General features: G+C 39.5%; 1 protein-coding gene across 1 annotated transcript in view; it reads left to right on the forward strand.

The window, feature by feature from the left end:
• The window catches only part of RYR2 (ryanodine receptor 2), a 246,664-nt gene that overhangs the window by 108,130 nt on the left and 122,096 nt on the right, over positions 1-16,438 (forward strand). Inside the window, 5 exon segments of the mRNA XM_083606142.1 lie at positions 10,304-10,451; positions 11,306-11,514; positions 12,544-12,718; positions 14,005-14,213; positions 15,935-16,281. Coding sequence (XP_083462268.1) covers positions 10,304-10,451; positions 11,306-11,514; positions 12,544-12,718; positions 14,005-14,213; positions 15,935-16,281 — 1,088 coding nt within the window.

The raw sequence follows: 16,438 nt of genomic DNA on the forward strand, positions 1-16,438 counted from the left end.
CCTGGAATCATCGCAACACAGTGCCACCCAGTCCAAATTCAGACAGCTGCTCCAGGAGAACACCTTGCTTCATGGCATTGAAAGCTGCTGAGAGATCAAGGCGAATCAACAGGGACACACACACACACACACACCCTTTCCCCCAACAGAGATATTTGTGCAAGGCAACCAAGGCAGTTTCTGTGCCAAAACAAGGCCTAAACACCAATCAAAATGGTTCTATTAAATCATTCTTGTCCAAGGTAGTCTGGAGCTGGATGGTGACCACTTGCTCAAGAACCTTTCCTTGGAAGGAGACATTTACAACTGGGTGATAGTTATTAAAATCTTCTGGATGATTTCTTAACCTTACCATTCCATTGAGTTGGGAACTCAGTCTCTAAGGAATGGCATCAGGGTGAGGTGTATGCATGTGCATTCTATTGGGGGGGGGAGTAAAGTATAGTAAATTATTATTGAAGTAAATATAATTTTCCTTACAGAAAAACCTGTATAGAAATCTGTTGCAGATGTGATCATTGAGCTATGAATGAACCTTTCCCCTGTAAATTAAGCCCCTTCATTCCTCTCCCTCTGCACAAGTCACAGTTAAACCACAAAGCCTCTAATTAACCAAACCCATGAAACTACGGTTACTACTTTTGGAACAAACTAGTATTTAAATCCAATTTTAAACTATAGTTTAATATCCTGACACGTTCGAAAGCTGTAACCATAGTTTCCTTGTTTAGGCAAAACAGGAAGCTATTCTTAATTGAAGACTTCCTGGTTTGTTTGTTCGCAGCGTGAAGAAAGGAACAAAGAGGCTGCATACATAGGCAAAAGTATTGTTTATGTATTGAGTTTGGTAAATTGAGATTTAACATCCAAACATTGTCATTGTATCAAGCTACTATACTCAATATACTAAAAAATAAGCATCTTCAGTCCTGCCAAAAAGTACAGTAGCATTTCACAGTTGGAAAACTGAGTTCTAATGAATACAACCTTTGTAACTAAATTACCACTATGTTATAGAAAAGTAATTTTCAAAATGTAACAAGCTTTTTGCTGTAACATAATCACAGCTCATCATCATCATTATTTATTTCTAACTGGGATGTAGAAGTTTCTTTTGTTTTCGTTTGCTTTTTGCACTGACACAATCATCAGCTTTTTATTTGAGATCCATGTCTTGCGTTAAAAGAAGAGTATGTTTTCCCTTTATAGTGTGATGACAACTGCAACAACACAAATTCACATGCATATTCTCATATTTAGGAACAATATATTTATAACAGTGAATTACATCCTTCTATCATATTTAAGTTGAGGCTATGTATTAAGTTGAGGCTATGTATGTATTGGGACGCGGGTGGCACTGTGGGTAAAACCTCAGCGCCTAGGACTTGCTGATCGCATGGTCGGCGGTTCGAATCCCCGCAGCGGGGTGCGCTCCCGTCGTTCGGTCCCAGCGCCTGCCAACCTAGCAGTTCGAAAGCACCCCATGGTGCAAGTAGATAAATAGGGACCGCTTACCAGCGGGAAGGTAAACGGCATTTCCGTGTGCTGCGCTGGCTCGCCAGATGCAGCTTCGTCACGCTGGCCATGTGACCCGGAAGTGTCTGCGGACAGCGCTGGCTCCCGGCCTCTAGAGTGAGATGAGCGCACAACCCGAGTCTGTCAAGACTGGCCCGTACGGGCAGGGGTACCTTTACCTTTACCTTTATGTATTTCTAGGTTACTTACTGTTCATCAATTATCTGTATTAAACCTAAGTCACTAGAAATGTCTGTTTCTTAGTCAAGTAGTGAAAACTTCAAGCATCATCATCTTCTGCATGCCCACCTGATGTTAATGCAGATTGATTTTTGAAAGTCCCCTTACCTTATTCAGCGAGCAGTGTTGCAGCCAGGCCCCGCAGTGACCCAGCCAAGGGGTTACAGAGTGAGGTTTCAGGGAAACCAAACAGAGGGCCTTCTCAGTAGTGGCGCCCACCCTGTGGAACGCCCTCCTATCAGATGTCAAGGAAATAAACAACTATCTGAATTTTAGAAGACATCTGAAGGAAACCCTGTTTAGGGCCTTTTTTTAATGTTTAATGTTTTATCATGTTTTTAATATTCTGTTGGGAGCCGCCCCGAGTGGCTGGGGAAACCTAGCCAGATGGGTGGGGTATAAATAATATATTACAGTCGTACTTTGGATCTCGAACGCTTTGGCTCCCGAACTATCAGAACCTGGAAGTGAGTGTCCCAGTTTTCGGACATTCTTTCGGAGGCGAACATCCAATGGGGCTTCCACGGCTTCCAATTGGCTGCAGAAGCTTCCTGCAGCCAATCAGAAGCCGTGCTTTGGTTTCCGAACGTTTTGGAAGTCGAACGGACTTCTGGAATGGATTCCGTTTGACTTCCAAGGTATGACTGTATTATTATTAATTGTTGTTATTATTGTTGCCTATTTAAACCCATAAACCAAAACCTGCTTGTTCATGTGCTTTATTTATTCACAAGGGGACCATGAGTCATGGGGCCTTGGCATAGAAGTTTGCACTGAAGTGGCTGGGTGCATCTTTTGAAGTAAACCGAGATGCATTTTATCTTCCAGAGCCATTAGTTGCTGCATATAAACTAGTTGTTAGAGCTGACTGGCTCCAGATTATGTATTCAGCTTTAAGCATGTTGTAGGAAATTTGCAAATACATTTTGCTTCCAGCCAGGAAACTACTTTAAGCCTGTGGTCTTCTGCCTATCTTTTATCTGAAAGTCAGAGCTTCAGCAGCTTTTGTACACACGCGCACACACACAGACACAGACACACCCACCCACACAAAATATCCTTTGACCTTATTGAATGCTGGAGATGCTGCTTAAATAAAATCAACTATATGATACAAATGCCTTTCCTTCTGTTGGTCTGAGAGCTTTCTCTTTTGCTACAACTCTATGCTTTCCTGCATTCCCTGTATTGTTGTAGGCACCACTCCATTGTATTTCTGTTTCTGTGTTATTGCTGACTGTTTTCCACACAATAAACATTTCCACCAATAAAAGTTTCAGCACAGTATGTGGTTATATACCACAGCAAGGATTTCATGTAGTATTGATGGAAATAAGTGGGCATTCCACATCATTATTTCTAGAGCAGGAATGTCCACCATTTGTAGAAATGTCCAGAGTTCTTATTCACACCACATTATTGATGGAAATTTGGGAACTGATGAGCTCTAGAGTAAAGTTTTCTTGTGATTAAAAAAAAGCAGCAATCTAGATAAAACCCTAAAAACATTTTCCTGGGATTTATTTGCACAATTTTCACCATCCATCAGAAGATACACGGATGCTATAAAGGCTACAAAACTATGGGTGGTGAGTGGGTGGAAATCGGAGTTTCTCTCTTATTCTACAGTTATGAGAAAGTAGTGAAAATAATAGTGTTTGAGCATAATTTTTTTCTAACCTATAAACTGTTCTCCTAAAACTAGATACTTAGTAATGAGAGGAACTGTTCTAAATGTGTTTCAACGCAATCCCATTATGTATCACTTCCCATTATTCAAGAATGACCTAGTCATTCAAAAGAGCCATGGAATGAGTCCTTGTGAGCCCTAATATAAATTATAATGACTGAACATAGTTGTACATGGTACTTAAGCAAACAATGCGTTAAGCATCTATCAATATACTGGTTGATTAATTTAGCATTTCATATTTCATTTCTTATAGATATTTTGATTGAAATTATGAAGGCCGCTGTAGTCTTTACAATAGAGATAAATAAACGGCCACAGTTTCTGTCAAATATTTCTCATATTGCTATTTTTTAAAATAATTTTTTGTAACTAGGCCTGCAATCTTAAGCCTACCTCTGAAGCTTCTTAAAATCAGTGGAGCTTAGCTTCCAAATAACTTTGCATTCTTGATATCCACTCATGACAGATATATGACATGGGGAGTGTGGTAAATTAGCACCACAACCAACCATTGCATTGAAAAGTTTTAAGCTGTGGATACTGGAAATGTTTGAATTGGAGCCCTCTTTAGAGGCTATGCTACCTGCAATAAGCCAGAGCCAACAGTAGTCTAAAACGCGAGATGTACAAAGTGGGTTGGCATGCCCAAGTGGATGTGGGCAGAGAAGATGAGTAGGATAGCCAAGCCTACCCAGGACTGATGGAAGCCTGGCACATGGACTTGGGCCAGCAAAATTTCAAACAAGCTAGGTCCACGTGTGTTGACCCAGAAAATCTGACTTGAGACCCTCTACAGACCAAGGCTGTGTGGGGTTTTTTTAAATTGGAGAGAGTCCCAATATCAGTTATACCACTCCCATTATTTTTTCCAGCTTCCAGGTGTTCCCCATTCAAATGAATGCACAGAAAAGCATTCCGAAACTAGACTGGGACAGTTCCAGTGGGATGAAATGAGTAGATCATAGGCATATCTACTTTTTGCTACTTCTTATATTTTTTCCAACTTTGTATTGAATCCTTGATTACACTAAATAGGCTGGTGCTTCAGTTACATTTTGTAGCCAGGAAAAAAAATCTCTGCAAATTAGGTCTGAAAAAATTTGAGAGGACAGTTGGATTTGGCAACAATAAATGTGGCTGGTCTATGAAAAGGATTGTGATTCCAGAAGAGGAAAAAAAGGTAGTGTGACTCTAATCTTCGTTTTTCATAAACACATTGCTTCCCTTTATTTGATATATCTGTACTAACGCTTCTGCTTAGCTTCCTTACTGGAGTATATCACTGGTTACATTTGTCACAGCTGGATTTTACTGTGAGATGTTACAGTACAATACGTTGGCTCAAAGTGCTTTGATGCATAGCTCTTTTTCTAGCAAGTGAAGAAATCATATTAAGGAACAATCTTTCAGTGAATGCAATTTGTAGGAAAGAACTTGCGAAAGACACTTAGGGTAGAAATATATGTCACCTTCCTTCTCTGTGCTGTTTAACACAACATGTGATATGATGTGGTATCATTGCAGTGACAGTTGATGAAGTCAAGGAGGGAATTGGTAGTAGACAAATGCATTCTTGCTATGTTGTACCATGCATTAAACAAGAGGGAAGAGCCACAGGACAATGGCAGCTCTGTGTCCCTCTCATGGTCTAGTTCCACCTTTAATCAATCATGGAAACTACTGTAAGAAGTAAACTCAATCTCATTGAATGATGGACCCAGATGCTTTGCTGAATTTTTCTTATTTTCCGTACTGAAAATTAAAGGGATACTGTCAAGTAGTTTATGTCCCTATTATTACTCATTTCTGTTGTTAGAAATCCCTTATTTTCTTCTATGGAATCCACCACTTCTTTCCAAGGAACCTTTCAAGAGCATTAGCTGCTGTTTATGCATGATTGTACACAGTATTTTTATTCTGCTGCTGCAGAGCCAGCCAGCCAGCCAGCAGAAGGACCACACGTTATTTAGTATGCCCTCTTCACAGAACTGTGCTGACAGCATTGATGGCAGGGATCACAAACAAGTAAGTACTGTAAGTAAGGCACAGCTTCTTAAAAGTGCATTGGTTTGCAATGGTGAAAGGTTAGATCTAGTGTTGCCAGTGTTCTTCCCACCAAAAGGACACTCCAACATCTGCTAATGGAAGGGGGAGAGGTGATTTTCAGTGATACCCACTCCCTCCGGTACCCCTGAAAATCTGCTCCAGTGGCTTGGGGACCCTCCAGAACAGCACAGGAAACATCAAGGGGGAATGCGTGAAAACCACCCCTTCCATTAGTGAGAGCCTAAACTTGATTGAAGGCCCTTGCATTCATGAAAGGAGCCCTCTTGTGTACAGAAGGGCACTATTGGATCAAACACAAAATAAATTCTGAACTTAATGAAAATACTTGACAGTGTCCCTTTATAGGAGGGTGTATCGTATTTTAGGTCATATTTGAATCAATACAATCTTATAAGATTTAAAATATAGCATGTATTTAATTAATTACTAATTGCAACAGTATATTTCAAAATCCACCTAAATTCTAAATTATGAAAACAGTGCATGTTATGAAGAGGTAGATTTGTGACTATAATCCAGTTTGCCTTTAGTAACTAAGCCCCAGGTTTAGCCATCAGGATCCTATGTACTTTCACATTTTCTATCTTTTATTAAAATGCAGTTGCTGCAGTTCATTATATACTAGATTTATGTCATTGAATCTATGTAAAAAAATAGGAAAAAAGCAATGACACCCGTTTTCCTTTTCAGTTATTAAGTACATCTCATAAAAAAGAGAGGACTGCTTTCTTACACACATTTCAAGTTGTTGTAACTACTCTCTTTATAAGAGGCTATTGTTAAGTGTTGCAATGAGTTTCTTAGAACTTTGCTCATTCAGCACTTCCCATAGAATTCTGAAGTGAAAGGAAGGTTAAATTTTGTAGAAAAGGCACCAGGTGAGTATCTGGAGCAAGAGTGTGTAGTGCACAAACATCCCTAATAGTCTAAAAGCTTTGCTGTGAAATATTTTAAGTTGAGCAGTGTGACCTATTTTTCTAAGATGTATGGTATGTCCAGACCCTTGCTATCACAGTAGGCTAATGCAAGCTATCAAGCAAATTCCCTTGTGGTAGTTCAATTATATACTGCTTAACATTTAAAATAATCTCTAAGTGGTGTACAGTCTTAAAAAAACTAGCAGTATAGCTTTCATAAAAAAACACAGCCTAAAACCAGTAAAACAGCAATGGAGAAACACATAAAAACATATAAAATTGAATAAAACAGAAATTCAGAATATTCAGTCATATAAAACAGGATCCAGTCTTATAGAAGAGTCTTTGCCAAGTTGTCTGAAGCAACTGATAGTTGCTGCTTCACATATGGCAGAGGGAAGGGCTTTCTATAGTACAGTGGCAAGAGCAGAAAATCTCTATTCTTGGATCACCACCCTATGATATTCTCTAGGGTAGGATGGGGTGCTGTGAGTAGAAATTCCCCAGATGATAAATTGACATAACTGTCCAAGAATACTGCTAGGGTAGAAATGGAGTGAGATCTTTGCATTACTGTTAGGTCTACTGGCTGTTTCTCATGCTTGTATAGGCTTCCAATGTCAGTATTGATATATTGGAGTGAACTGTAAACTTGGATTTTCAAAATGTTATTGGGTAGGTGAAAGCTTGATTTTCCCTGGAGGTCAATTGAAACATGAAAAACGATTAAGCTACATAATATTCGATGGCCTAAAAAGAATGCCATCTAGTTTAGAATTCTGCTTCTCATGCTGGCCGTCTAGGTATCTTTGTGAAGCCAGCAAAAACAAAATTTCAAAATAACACATCCAGATTGTAGGCATCTTGTTTTATGAGCATGTTCTAAAGCAGTCTTCTCCAAACCCGAATCCCCTACTTTCATTATCTCTAGCCAGCATGGTAAATGGTTGGGGATGATAGGAGTTTTTGCCCTACAATGTGTGGGAACTCAGAGATGGGAAAGACTGTTCTAGATATATAGTTGTAAACTGATGTCATTAAACAACCAAACTGCATCCAATTCTGTAAGTCAGGTAGTCACGTCTCCCTTCACTTCAGCTGGAACATCCTTTCTGATATAATTCCATGTTTTGTGATGGTGTGACAGTACTGGTGCAGGCACTATTTATTGCACTAACAATTCTTAAAAATTATTTGTTATTAAACTCCTTCCCGAGAAGGAAAAGTTTCTATTTTGTTAATTTGTTCAATCTCTTAACCAAAACTTTCACTTCAAGTTTTGTTTGGTACATACAGTGCTGCAGTTAAAATAATAATAATTTTCACTTTGTTAGACTGCTAAGATCTAGTAAGTGATAAGTAAGTGAGCAAAAAATATGGTATTAGAATAAGGTAAAAATAAATTATGCACAAAGGACAAAATATAAATGATGATAGGACTTTGGCCCCTACAAAGGTTAGGTCTAGAGGTGTATTTTCATACTCTTCCAGTTATTTCAGTTCCTCAGGATTGGTGCTATACAAAAGAAGACCTTCAACAATCTTCAGGTATCTGAAAATTCCAGAAAAATCTGAAATTAAATAGCAATGAGTTCCAGCCCCACCCCATTTTCCTCTTCTTATGAACTATCAAAGATGGCTGTCAATAACAAATACCAGTGTCAGAAATCATGGATGGGTGTGGGAGCATTGGTTACATTTTATCTTGTGGTGTTATGATGTGGATTGTTATTTCATCCACATCACAACACCACAGCCCATTAAAGCAGATTTGCATGCGCAACTGATACAGATGTTCATTTTGGTGCTTGACATGCATCATGATGCTCTCATGTTGAACTTCATAGTTACATTTAATGCAAATGGGAATATCCATCTTCCTCTATGCTCGCACAACAAAGAGTGAATAGAATTGGATTCACCATGAAATGAGAGATTCTGGCTAGCTGGTGAAAATACATCTTGTTCCATCTGCTGTAGCACATGGCACAATGGCTGGTTTGCTCATGGCGATAGAGCTTCTTTTGACAATCCATGGCTTTGGTTGCCTCCATTTTGGACCAGGTCGCAGCTTCTTGTACTTTGTCATAGTGAACTTCATTCTGCCTTCTCCAACTATAATGAAGACAAACCAAAATAGATGCATTACTAGGCTCACTTTTGTCCACCAAAGGAAATAGATTTTGCATGGCAATGTAGGCTCGCTATACCCTTTGAAGGTCCCTGGGAAACAAAGAATGAAAGATGGTTGTTGTTGCCATCCATCTGTCTTGAGACACAATGGAGTGCACCTCTGAGGGTGAAGCAAAAGTGATAAACCTCACAGTATCATGTTTATCGGAAAAGGTATTTATAGGGCTCAGAGTGAATCTGGTTAATCATAAGTTGCATGGTTTTATTATAAGGATCACCAACCCGGTGGTGCCTGTGGGCACCAGGTTGATGGTCCTCATGCATTTTTTTGGATGAAAAAGAAGTAGCAGGCACTTCCTTCACCTTTGGAGATGCTTTTCTGAATGGGTGGGTGTTTGTGTAATTGAGAGATGCCCTTGGGCAGAGAGGAGGATAGATGTACGTGGGGTGTGTGTGTGTGTGTGTGTGTGTGTGTGAGTGAGTGAATGAGAGAGAGAGAGAGAGGTATGCAGCCTGTATGTTCAACTGTATGAGAGAGGGAGAGATGGTTATGTGACTCTGTACATGTTAAGTGTGTGTGTGTGTGTGTGTGTGTGTGTGTGTAAGAGAGAGATACATGTGGTGACTGTGTGTGTGTGTGTGTGTGTGTGTGTGTGTGTGAATGCGTGTGATGTGGTCACTTTGTATATTTTTTCATTGTACTGGGGAACAGTAACAGCATTTTTGTGTGGCGGTTTGTGTGTTCAGGGGAATCAGTCCCCACAATCAGAACCAGCAGAACACAATTGACATCTGACAGCAAACATGAAGTTATTGGGGTGGGGGAATAGCAATAACTGTACATTAATTTGGTTTTATGCCACGCCTCCTATGGCAGCCATTTTATGTTATGCCATGCTTCCATGGTAACTATTTTGTGACTGGCATCCCCAGCACCTTCTCATAATCTGAAATGTGCTCACTGATCCAGAAAGGTTGTTGAGCCCTGTTCTAATACATATACTAAAAGGATATTTTCTCATGGAGAAATGCCTTTTAGTGAAATGAACCCTTTCTGAGTAAATGGGAACATTAACTAATTTTGATTACTTGCATACATGTCAGGTTGCCTAACACATAGCATGGTTTCTCTGCTTTGGCTATAGCAAACAAACAGTAATCCAAGTCATAATGGTTCTGGTGCTTTGCTTTTTGCCTTGGAAAATAGCTCTGCTACTGCTATATTATGCAAGGACTGCTTATCCTGAAACAGTTTTTGTAATGTCATTCAGATATCACAGTACAAAATAGGGGAAATAATCCCCCCCCCCCTTTAAAAATACAAGTAGCTCAATCTTTTCCCAGGTGTGCATATTTCGAAGATAAAAACTGTGGTATATTTGTACAGACACCTCTTCTGCCTGGTGGCATACACAGATATATTGTGTTCAGATATCTGAACCAAAGTATGAAAGCTGATTCAAAAGAAGCACATATATATGCACACACAACCAATTGTGTTTGTGTGTGTGTGTGTAAACGCTAAATAAGTAGTATACTTATATACTTGTGATTTTTACAGAATTAGCCCAATTTTTAAGTACAATATTCATTGTACCAATTAATTGCTCTTTGTCTAAACATCAGATATTTTGGTTCAGTCCTGATCTTCTAATACACAATATTTTTTTTAAAAAAATCTTATAAAATTTGCTAAAACTTGACTTTGTAATTAATTACTTTTATCTTTCTTCAGGATGTGAAGAACCGTCGAAACCCTCGACTTGTCCCCTATGCCCTTCTTGATGATCGCACCAAGAAATCAAACAAAGACAGTCTCCGGGAAGCAGTTCGTACCCTCATTGGCTATGGTTATAACCTTGAGGCTCCTGATCAAGACCATGGTATTGAAATGCTGCTTTTTTAAATAAGCGCATGAGAGCAATAATACAAGTGCTTTCATCATAACTATGCAACTTTTATATATTAAAAAAATTCAAATTCTTAAAGTGTACTACATACTAACAGAATTTAGGAATGCCCCATGGAGGCTGGGTATGGTGAAGAACGTTAGGTTGCAATCCTAACCATGTCAACTCAGACATATGTCCTACTGAAATTATTTGGGCCTTAGTGTGGGGTTAGGATTGCATCTTTAGCTGTCAAATCTCAATTCAGTCATGATTCCTTGATTTTGACAGTTTTCTTACCATGCTGGAAGTTGTTTCCAATTCAGTTAGAATGGTATCTTAGTTCTTAAAGGAAATCATCCTAATGAATAAATAAAAGGGAAATTTGTAAACATTATTTCTTATTCATGTTTTCATTCTTTCCCCATTAGCTCCTGTAGTTGGCTTTAATAACTATCTCAGATCTGGTTTTCGTTTTGTTTTCTAGTACTATATCCTCTGCTTAAGCAAGATTTCTTATTACACAACATTTTTCAAGTGAGGTGTTATAAGTTGCTCATCTATGACAGCCATCCTCCAGATGTTTTGTTATAAGTTTCATAAGCCACAGGAAGCACTGATGTGCTGTCAGGAATGGATGGTTAGGTCTGAAACATATTTCACTATCAGGAGTTTATACTGCAATCCTATGCTTGTTTACTCTAAATGAAGACCTTTTGTGTTCAATGAAAGTTGCTCCTGGGTAACTGGGCAAAGCTGGGACCTCCACAATGATGAAGCGCCTTCAATCAGCTACTTTCCTATTTTCAAAAAATAAATAAATGTTTATTATATTTTAAATTTTGCAGCCGCAAGACCAGATGTATTCTGTGGTATGATGGAAAGGTTTAGGATCTTCCGAACAGAGAAGACATATGCAGTGAAAACAGGAAAGTGGTATTTTGAGTTTGAAGTAGTGACCGCAGGAGACATGAGGGTTGGTTGGGCCATGCCGGGTTGTCAACCGGATCAAGAGCTTGGATCAGATGAACAAGCATTTGTTTTTGATGGATTCAAGGTACATATTTATTTATTTATTTATTCATTCATCCATCTCTGGGTTGAGTTTAGACTTGCGGGTTCTATTTTGTTTTGTACTAGAATGTCAAAGTCCAGGAGCTAGAGTCTGGTCATGCTGCAAAATAGTGACTTGAGGAAGGAGTCAACTGCTGGCTCAGAAATGGAGCCAGCTGCCTACTGCAACCCACAAGCTGTACCCTGAGACAGTGATATGTGTATATAGTATATATGAGTGCTTATCATAATGGGACTTATTTCTAAAGCACATTTCCCCCCCTTCCCAATCAAGGCTGTTCTGTACTGTATACCTAAGCATTTTCTATCCATGTACTGGGTGGGTGAGGATCAGCTCTGGAGAGCAAATAAGAGGGAATGGGGACCTTCTTTACCGTCCCTCCTCTTCTGAAATATTCCTCTTTAGTCCCTGCAAGGTGGAAGGGGACTACCACTAGGGCATGTATTCTGCAATTCTACTCCCCTCTGATATTTAAGCTGTCAGGGTTGAGCAGGTCAGTGGTCTCTCTCCCTCTGCTCACTGTTGTTCTCTCCCCCCTCCCCAACTGACACACCTTCCATACTTCAGCTGCTCCTGTCTCAATCATAGGTCAAGGAACAAAATGTTGCAGTGCATCCTCAACTACTAACATGAATTCTCTGGTGCAGGGTTCCAGCCAGCCAACATCCTGAATACTATTACACTAATAAATGATAATTTGCAAAAAAGCAAATCAAATCAGTTGGCTTACAATAATAAAATAAATATTCTTTGGATTCTGCTTCTGTGGTTTGTGTTGAAATGACAATATGCCCTACAAATCTTTTAACACCAATACTGTTAACCTTTCACAATACTAATTGTAAGATTTGCAGTCCAACAGTTGCTTGCAACTACTTGCAGAATGCTATATGACAGTATTAATTGTAGTACCATATTAATTTATCTTTGGGGATGCTTATTAGTCATACACTGGAGGCACAGTCCTCTTAATTGCCTTTCATTCAAATAATGAAATCCTTTCTTACCCAGGCTCAACGGTGGCACCAGGGAAATGAGCATTTTGGCCGTTCTTGGCTGACAGGGGATATTGTAGGCTGTATGGTTGACTTGAATGAGCGCACCATGATGTTCACTCTGAATGGAGAAATCCTTCTTGATGACTCGGGTTCCGAGCTAGCATTCAAGGACTTTGAGGTTGGTGATGGTAAGTTCTTTTTCCCCTCTTAATAAAGTTTTTATTTATTTTCGTAATACATAAGGCACATTTTGAGAAAAGAATTGTTCCAGCAATAAACGGCACACAATTTGCTGGTGATACTAAGTTCTTAAACTATTTTATGCTGCTAACTGGCTTTGGTGGCAAGTCTTTCCTTACTGTTATAGGAAAAAGTCTTTTAACATGTCATCCATGTAACCTAATTATGTATCTTAATGAAAATATGCACCTGAGCAGCGCCACAAAAAACACCTCTGTAAGTAAATAAATATTAAACAGGAGGGACCTTTGCATTCTACTAGAGCTGCTGTTTCCTCTTTGACCTTTATTCGGGGACAGCCTGTGTTGGAGATTTGCCAGGCTGCTGGCTGAGTTGAGTTGCATAAATTACTTTTCTTGAGACAGACCAGACAGCAGTCTATTTGCTTATTTTGGCCCTAACTATATTCATAGCCACATGCAGTTGCGGTAGTCCAGGGTCTAAGAGGAATTTTCCTCTCCACATCTTAAATTTCTTGTTCTAAGCTTGAACTTGTTCATGTTCATTTCAGCAACTTCCTCTTTTGTTCAGTTGTGCTGTGAGTTGAGGGTTTCTGCCCACTAGGTTCATTTTGGGAGGGATGGGAGTCAGAAGTGGGCTCTGCCTTCCACCTGGAGGAGGTGATTTCCTCCCTTAAGAAGGGAAATATGGTAAGTTAAAATTGCTCCCCCACCCTACTGACAATGTTTTATCCCAATGGCAACAATTTAGACAAGTGCAGCTGGGGGTTTGTTCCTAGCTACATTTATTATTATCCTAAATCTAACATCAAAAGGGAATTTGAAAGTCTTAAAAGAAGACATCCAAGATATATGGATTTGGGAAGAAGTTTTATTTTATACTCCACCTTTTGATCAACTGATTCCCAAGGCAATTTACATTAAATTATAAGAATACAACTGAGGAGCAGTATTTTTACAGCATTCGGCGGAGCCAGGACTCTATTCAGATGTAGCAGTGAACATTTGACACCATTGATTTACTTTGCTGAGAAGTCTGTTTCCAGGAATGATATTATATATGGCTAATTTGCCCTTTTCAATATAGGGAGTTCCACATGAGTACTGAATTTATATATTTTTGCATGCATTTTCCTATCTAGATAAAATTATGATATTATATATTTCAGAGACTAGTTCGTTTGGCTTGTGGGGGGAGGGGGTAAATAAATAAAAACAATTTTTTGAATATTTATGATTCATGGATTGCATCTGTTTTTGTTTTGTTTTGGCAGGCTTTATACCTGCATGTAGCCTGGGATTATCACAAGTGGGCAGAATGAACTTTGGCAAAGAAGTGAGCACCTTGAAATATTTCACTATTTGTGGTTTGCAAGAAGGCTACGAACCATTTGCGGTGAATACAAACAGGGACATCACCATATGGCTGAGCAAGAGACTACCTCAGTTTCTCCCAGTACCACCAAATCATGAACATATTGAGGTTTGATATATCTTCAGTTCATTTTGTGGGAATGGGCAGAGAGTTGATATAGAATTCCATCTTGCACTCACTAATCAGGGAGTTAGCTCAGTGGGGACTTACTTTTGTGTAGGGCTGAACGAAGTTAGAAATGTCCGTTTTGGCATTTATTCACCCTAGCCTGTGCTGATTCCATTCCTCTGCAGAACAATAACAAAGTAATTACCGTATTTTTTGCTCTATAAGACTCACTTTTTCCCTCCCAAAAAGTAAGGGGAAATGTGTGTGCGTCTTATGGAGCGAATGCAGGCTGCGCAGCTATCCCAGAAGCCAGAACAGCAAGAGGGATTGCTGCTTTCACTGCGCTGCGATCCCTCTTGCTGTTCTGGCTTCTGAAATTCAGAATATTTTTTTCTTGTTTTCCTCCTCCAAAAACTAGGTGCGTCTTGTGGTCTGGTGCATCTTATAGAGCGAAAAATACGGTAATTATGTAAAGCTTGCAGATTTTTTAATAAAAAAATTATACGAATAAATGCACATTGCATTCACTTCAGTGAATTCCATTCCTGAACACTGAATGAGCAGGTGGAAAGTATCTCCTCAGAGCAGAATTCTCCTACATCCCTGTTTCTGAATAAACCTGCATATGGTTGCAATGTTTCTTGGTGGAATTCAGTATGCTAAGTTCTCTTCTCAGTGAGTGCAGAAGGCATCTTTGCATAGGTGCAATCCCCAAGTTTATTTTACTGCAAACTGTTGATGCCTAATGCAGGGTTGCAAGCCTTCACTGCAGTGGTTCTCAACTTGTGGGTCCCCAGATGTTGTTGGACTAAAGCTCCCATCATCCCTGAGCTCTGGCCTTGCTAGCTAGGGGTGATGGGAGTTGTAGTTCAACAACATCTGGGGACCCACAGGTTGAGAAAGGCTGCTTCAGTGGCAAGCCCCATTGTGCCGTCCTTCCAGGTTGAAAGGGGTAGCGCAGATACCCCCTCTCCAGTACATAAAGCAACAAGTGTGGTATTAAATTAGATCCCCCCCCATGCCATGTAGATATCACTCAGTACTTGGATGTGCTTTTATTTTCTTTCAGATGTTGTTGGACTACCACTCTCCTCATCCCTGACCGCTAGTCCTGCTAACTAGGGATGATGAGAGTTGTAGTTCAACAACACTTGGGGACCTAAGGTTGAAAAAGATGGATCTAGATTATGAAGTTGGGAAAAGTTTATGTAGTGTGGGATCTGTCCCCTAAAGCATTGTGGGGTTAAGACAAAGCAGCAGTGGGGGACCTCTGGTCCATGGGCCTAATTAGACCCACAATATTGTCCATTTGGCCCAAGAGGCAGTTTCAGCCAAGCCACACCCACCTGCCCTACACATATATGATGTAGTATATGATGTCTGTAAAGATGCAGGTAAAGATGCAGCTGGGCTGAAAGGAAGTCACTTTTCATTTTTAAAACTAAGACTTGGCTGCTGTATTTTTTTTACCTAAATATTAGATTACTAAAGTGCTTTTTGCAACTGTTGGATGGTTAAATTTTTCATTGTGCTGTTGATGCTCTAATGGGCAGCTTGTACCAATAGTAATCTTACCTTGCTAACTTGTTATAAATGCATCAGTGATGTTCATATTAATATTTTAATATTTACTTGCTATTAAAAACCTTTGAATGCAAGTAAATGTGCATTCAATTTTACATTTTTCATTAATTTTACATTTTAGTTTTTGCATTTGGTAGGTTACAAGAATAGATGGTACTGCGGACAGCTCCCCATGCTTGAAGGTCACACAGAAGTCCTTTGGGTCTCAGAATAGTAAAACAGAAATCATGTTCTATCGGCTCAGCATGCCTATTGAATGTGCAGAAGTATTCTCTAAAATGCCTGGAGGAGGAGTGCCCAGTTCCGGCCGCCTTGGACCAAAGAATGACTTGGATGATTATGATGCAGATTCTGACTTTGAAGTTCTTATGAAGACTGCTCATGGTCACCTTGTACCTGATCGTATAGAAAAAGAAGCTGTAAAATCAGAGTTCAATAACCATAAAGACTACACACAAGAGAAACCTTCACGCCTCAAGCAAAGGTCAAGTGGTTTGATCTCTTTGTGGTATTTTAACCACACTGTTCACTTTCAAGGGCATGCAAATTTCTTGCTTACTGCTGTTCTCTGGGAATTACCTCTGCATCATAGAATCCGTGCCTGTTGCTGCTGGATAATTCAGTGTAGACTTCAAATATTG

This window comes from Podarcis filfolensis (assembly GCF_964270895.1).
Source record: "Podarcis filfolensis genome assembly, chromosome: 3".
NCBI lineage: Eukaryota > Metazoa > Chordata > Lepidosauria > Squamata > Lacertidae > Podarcis > Podarcis filfolensis.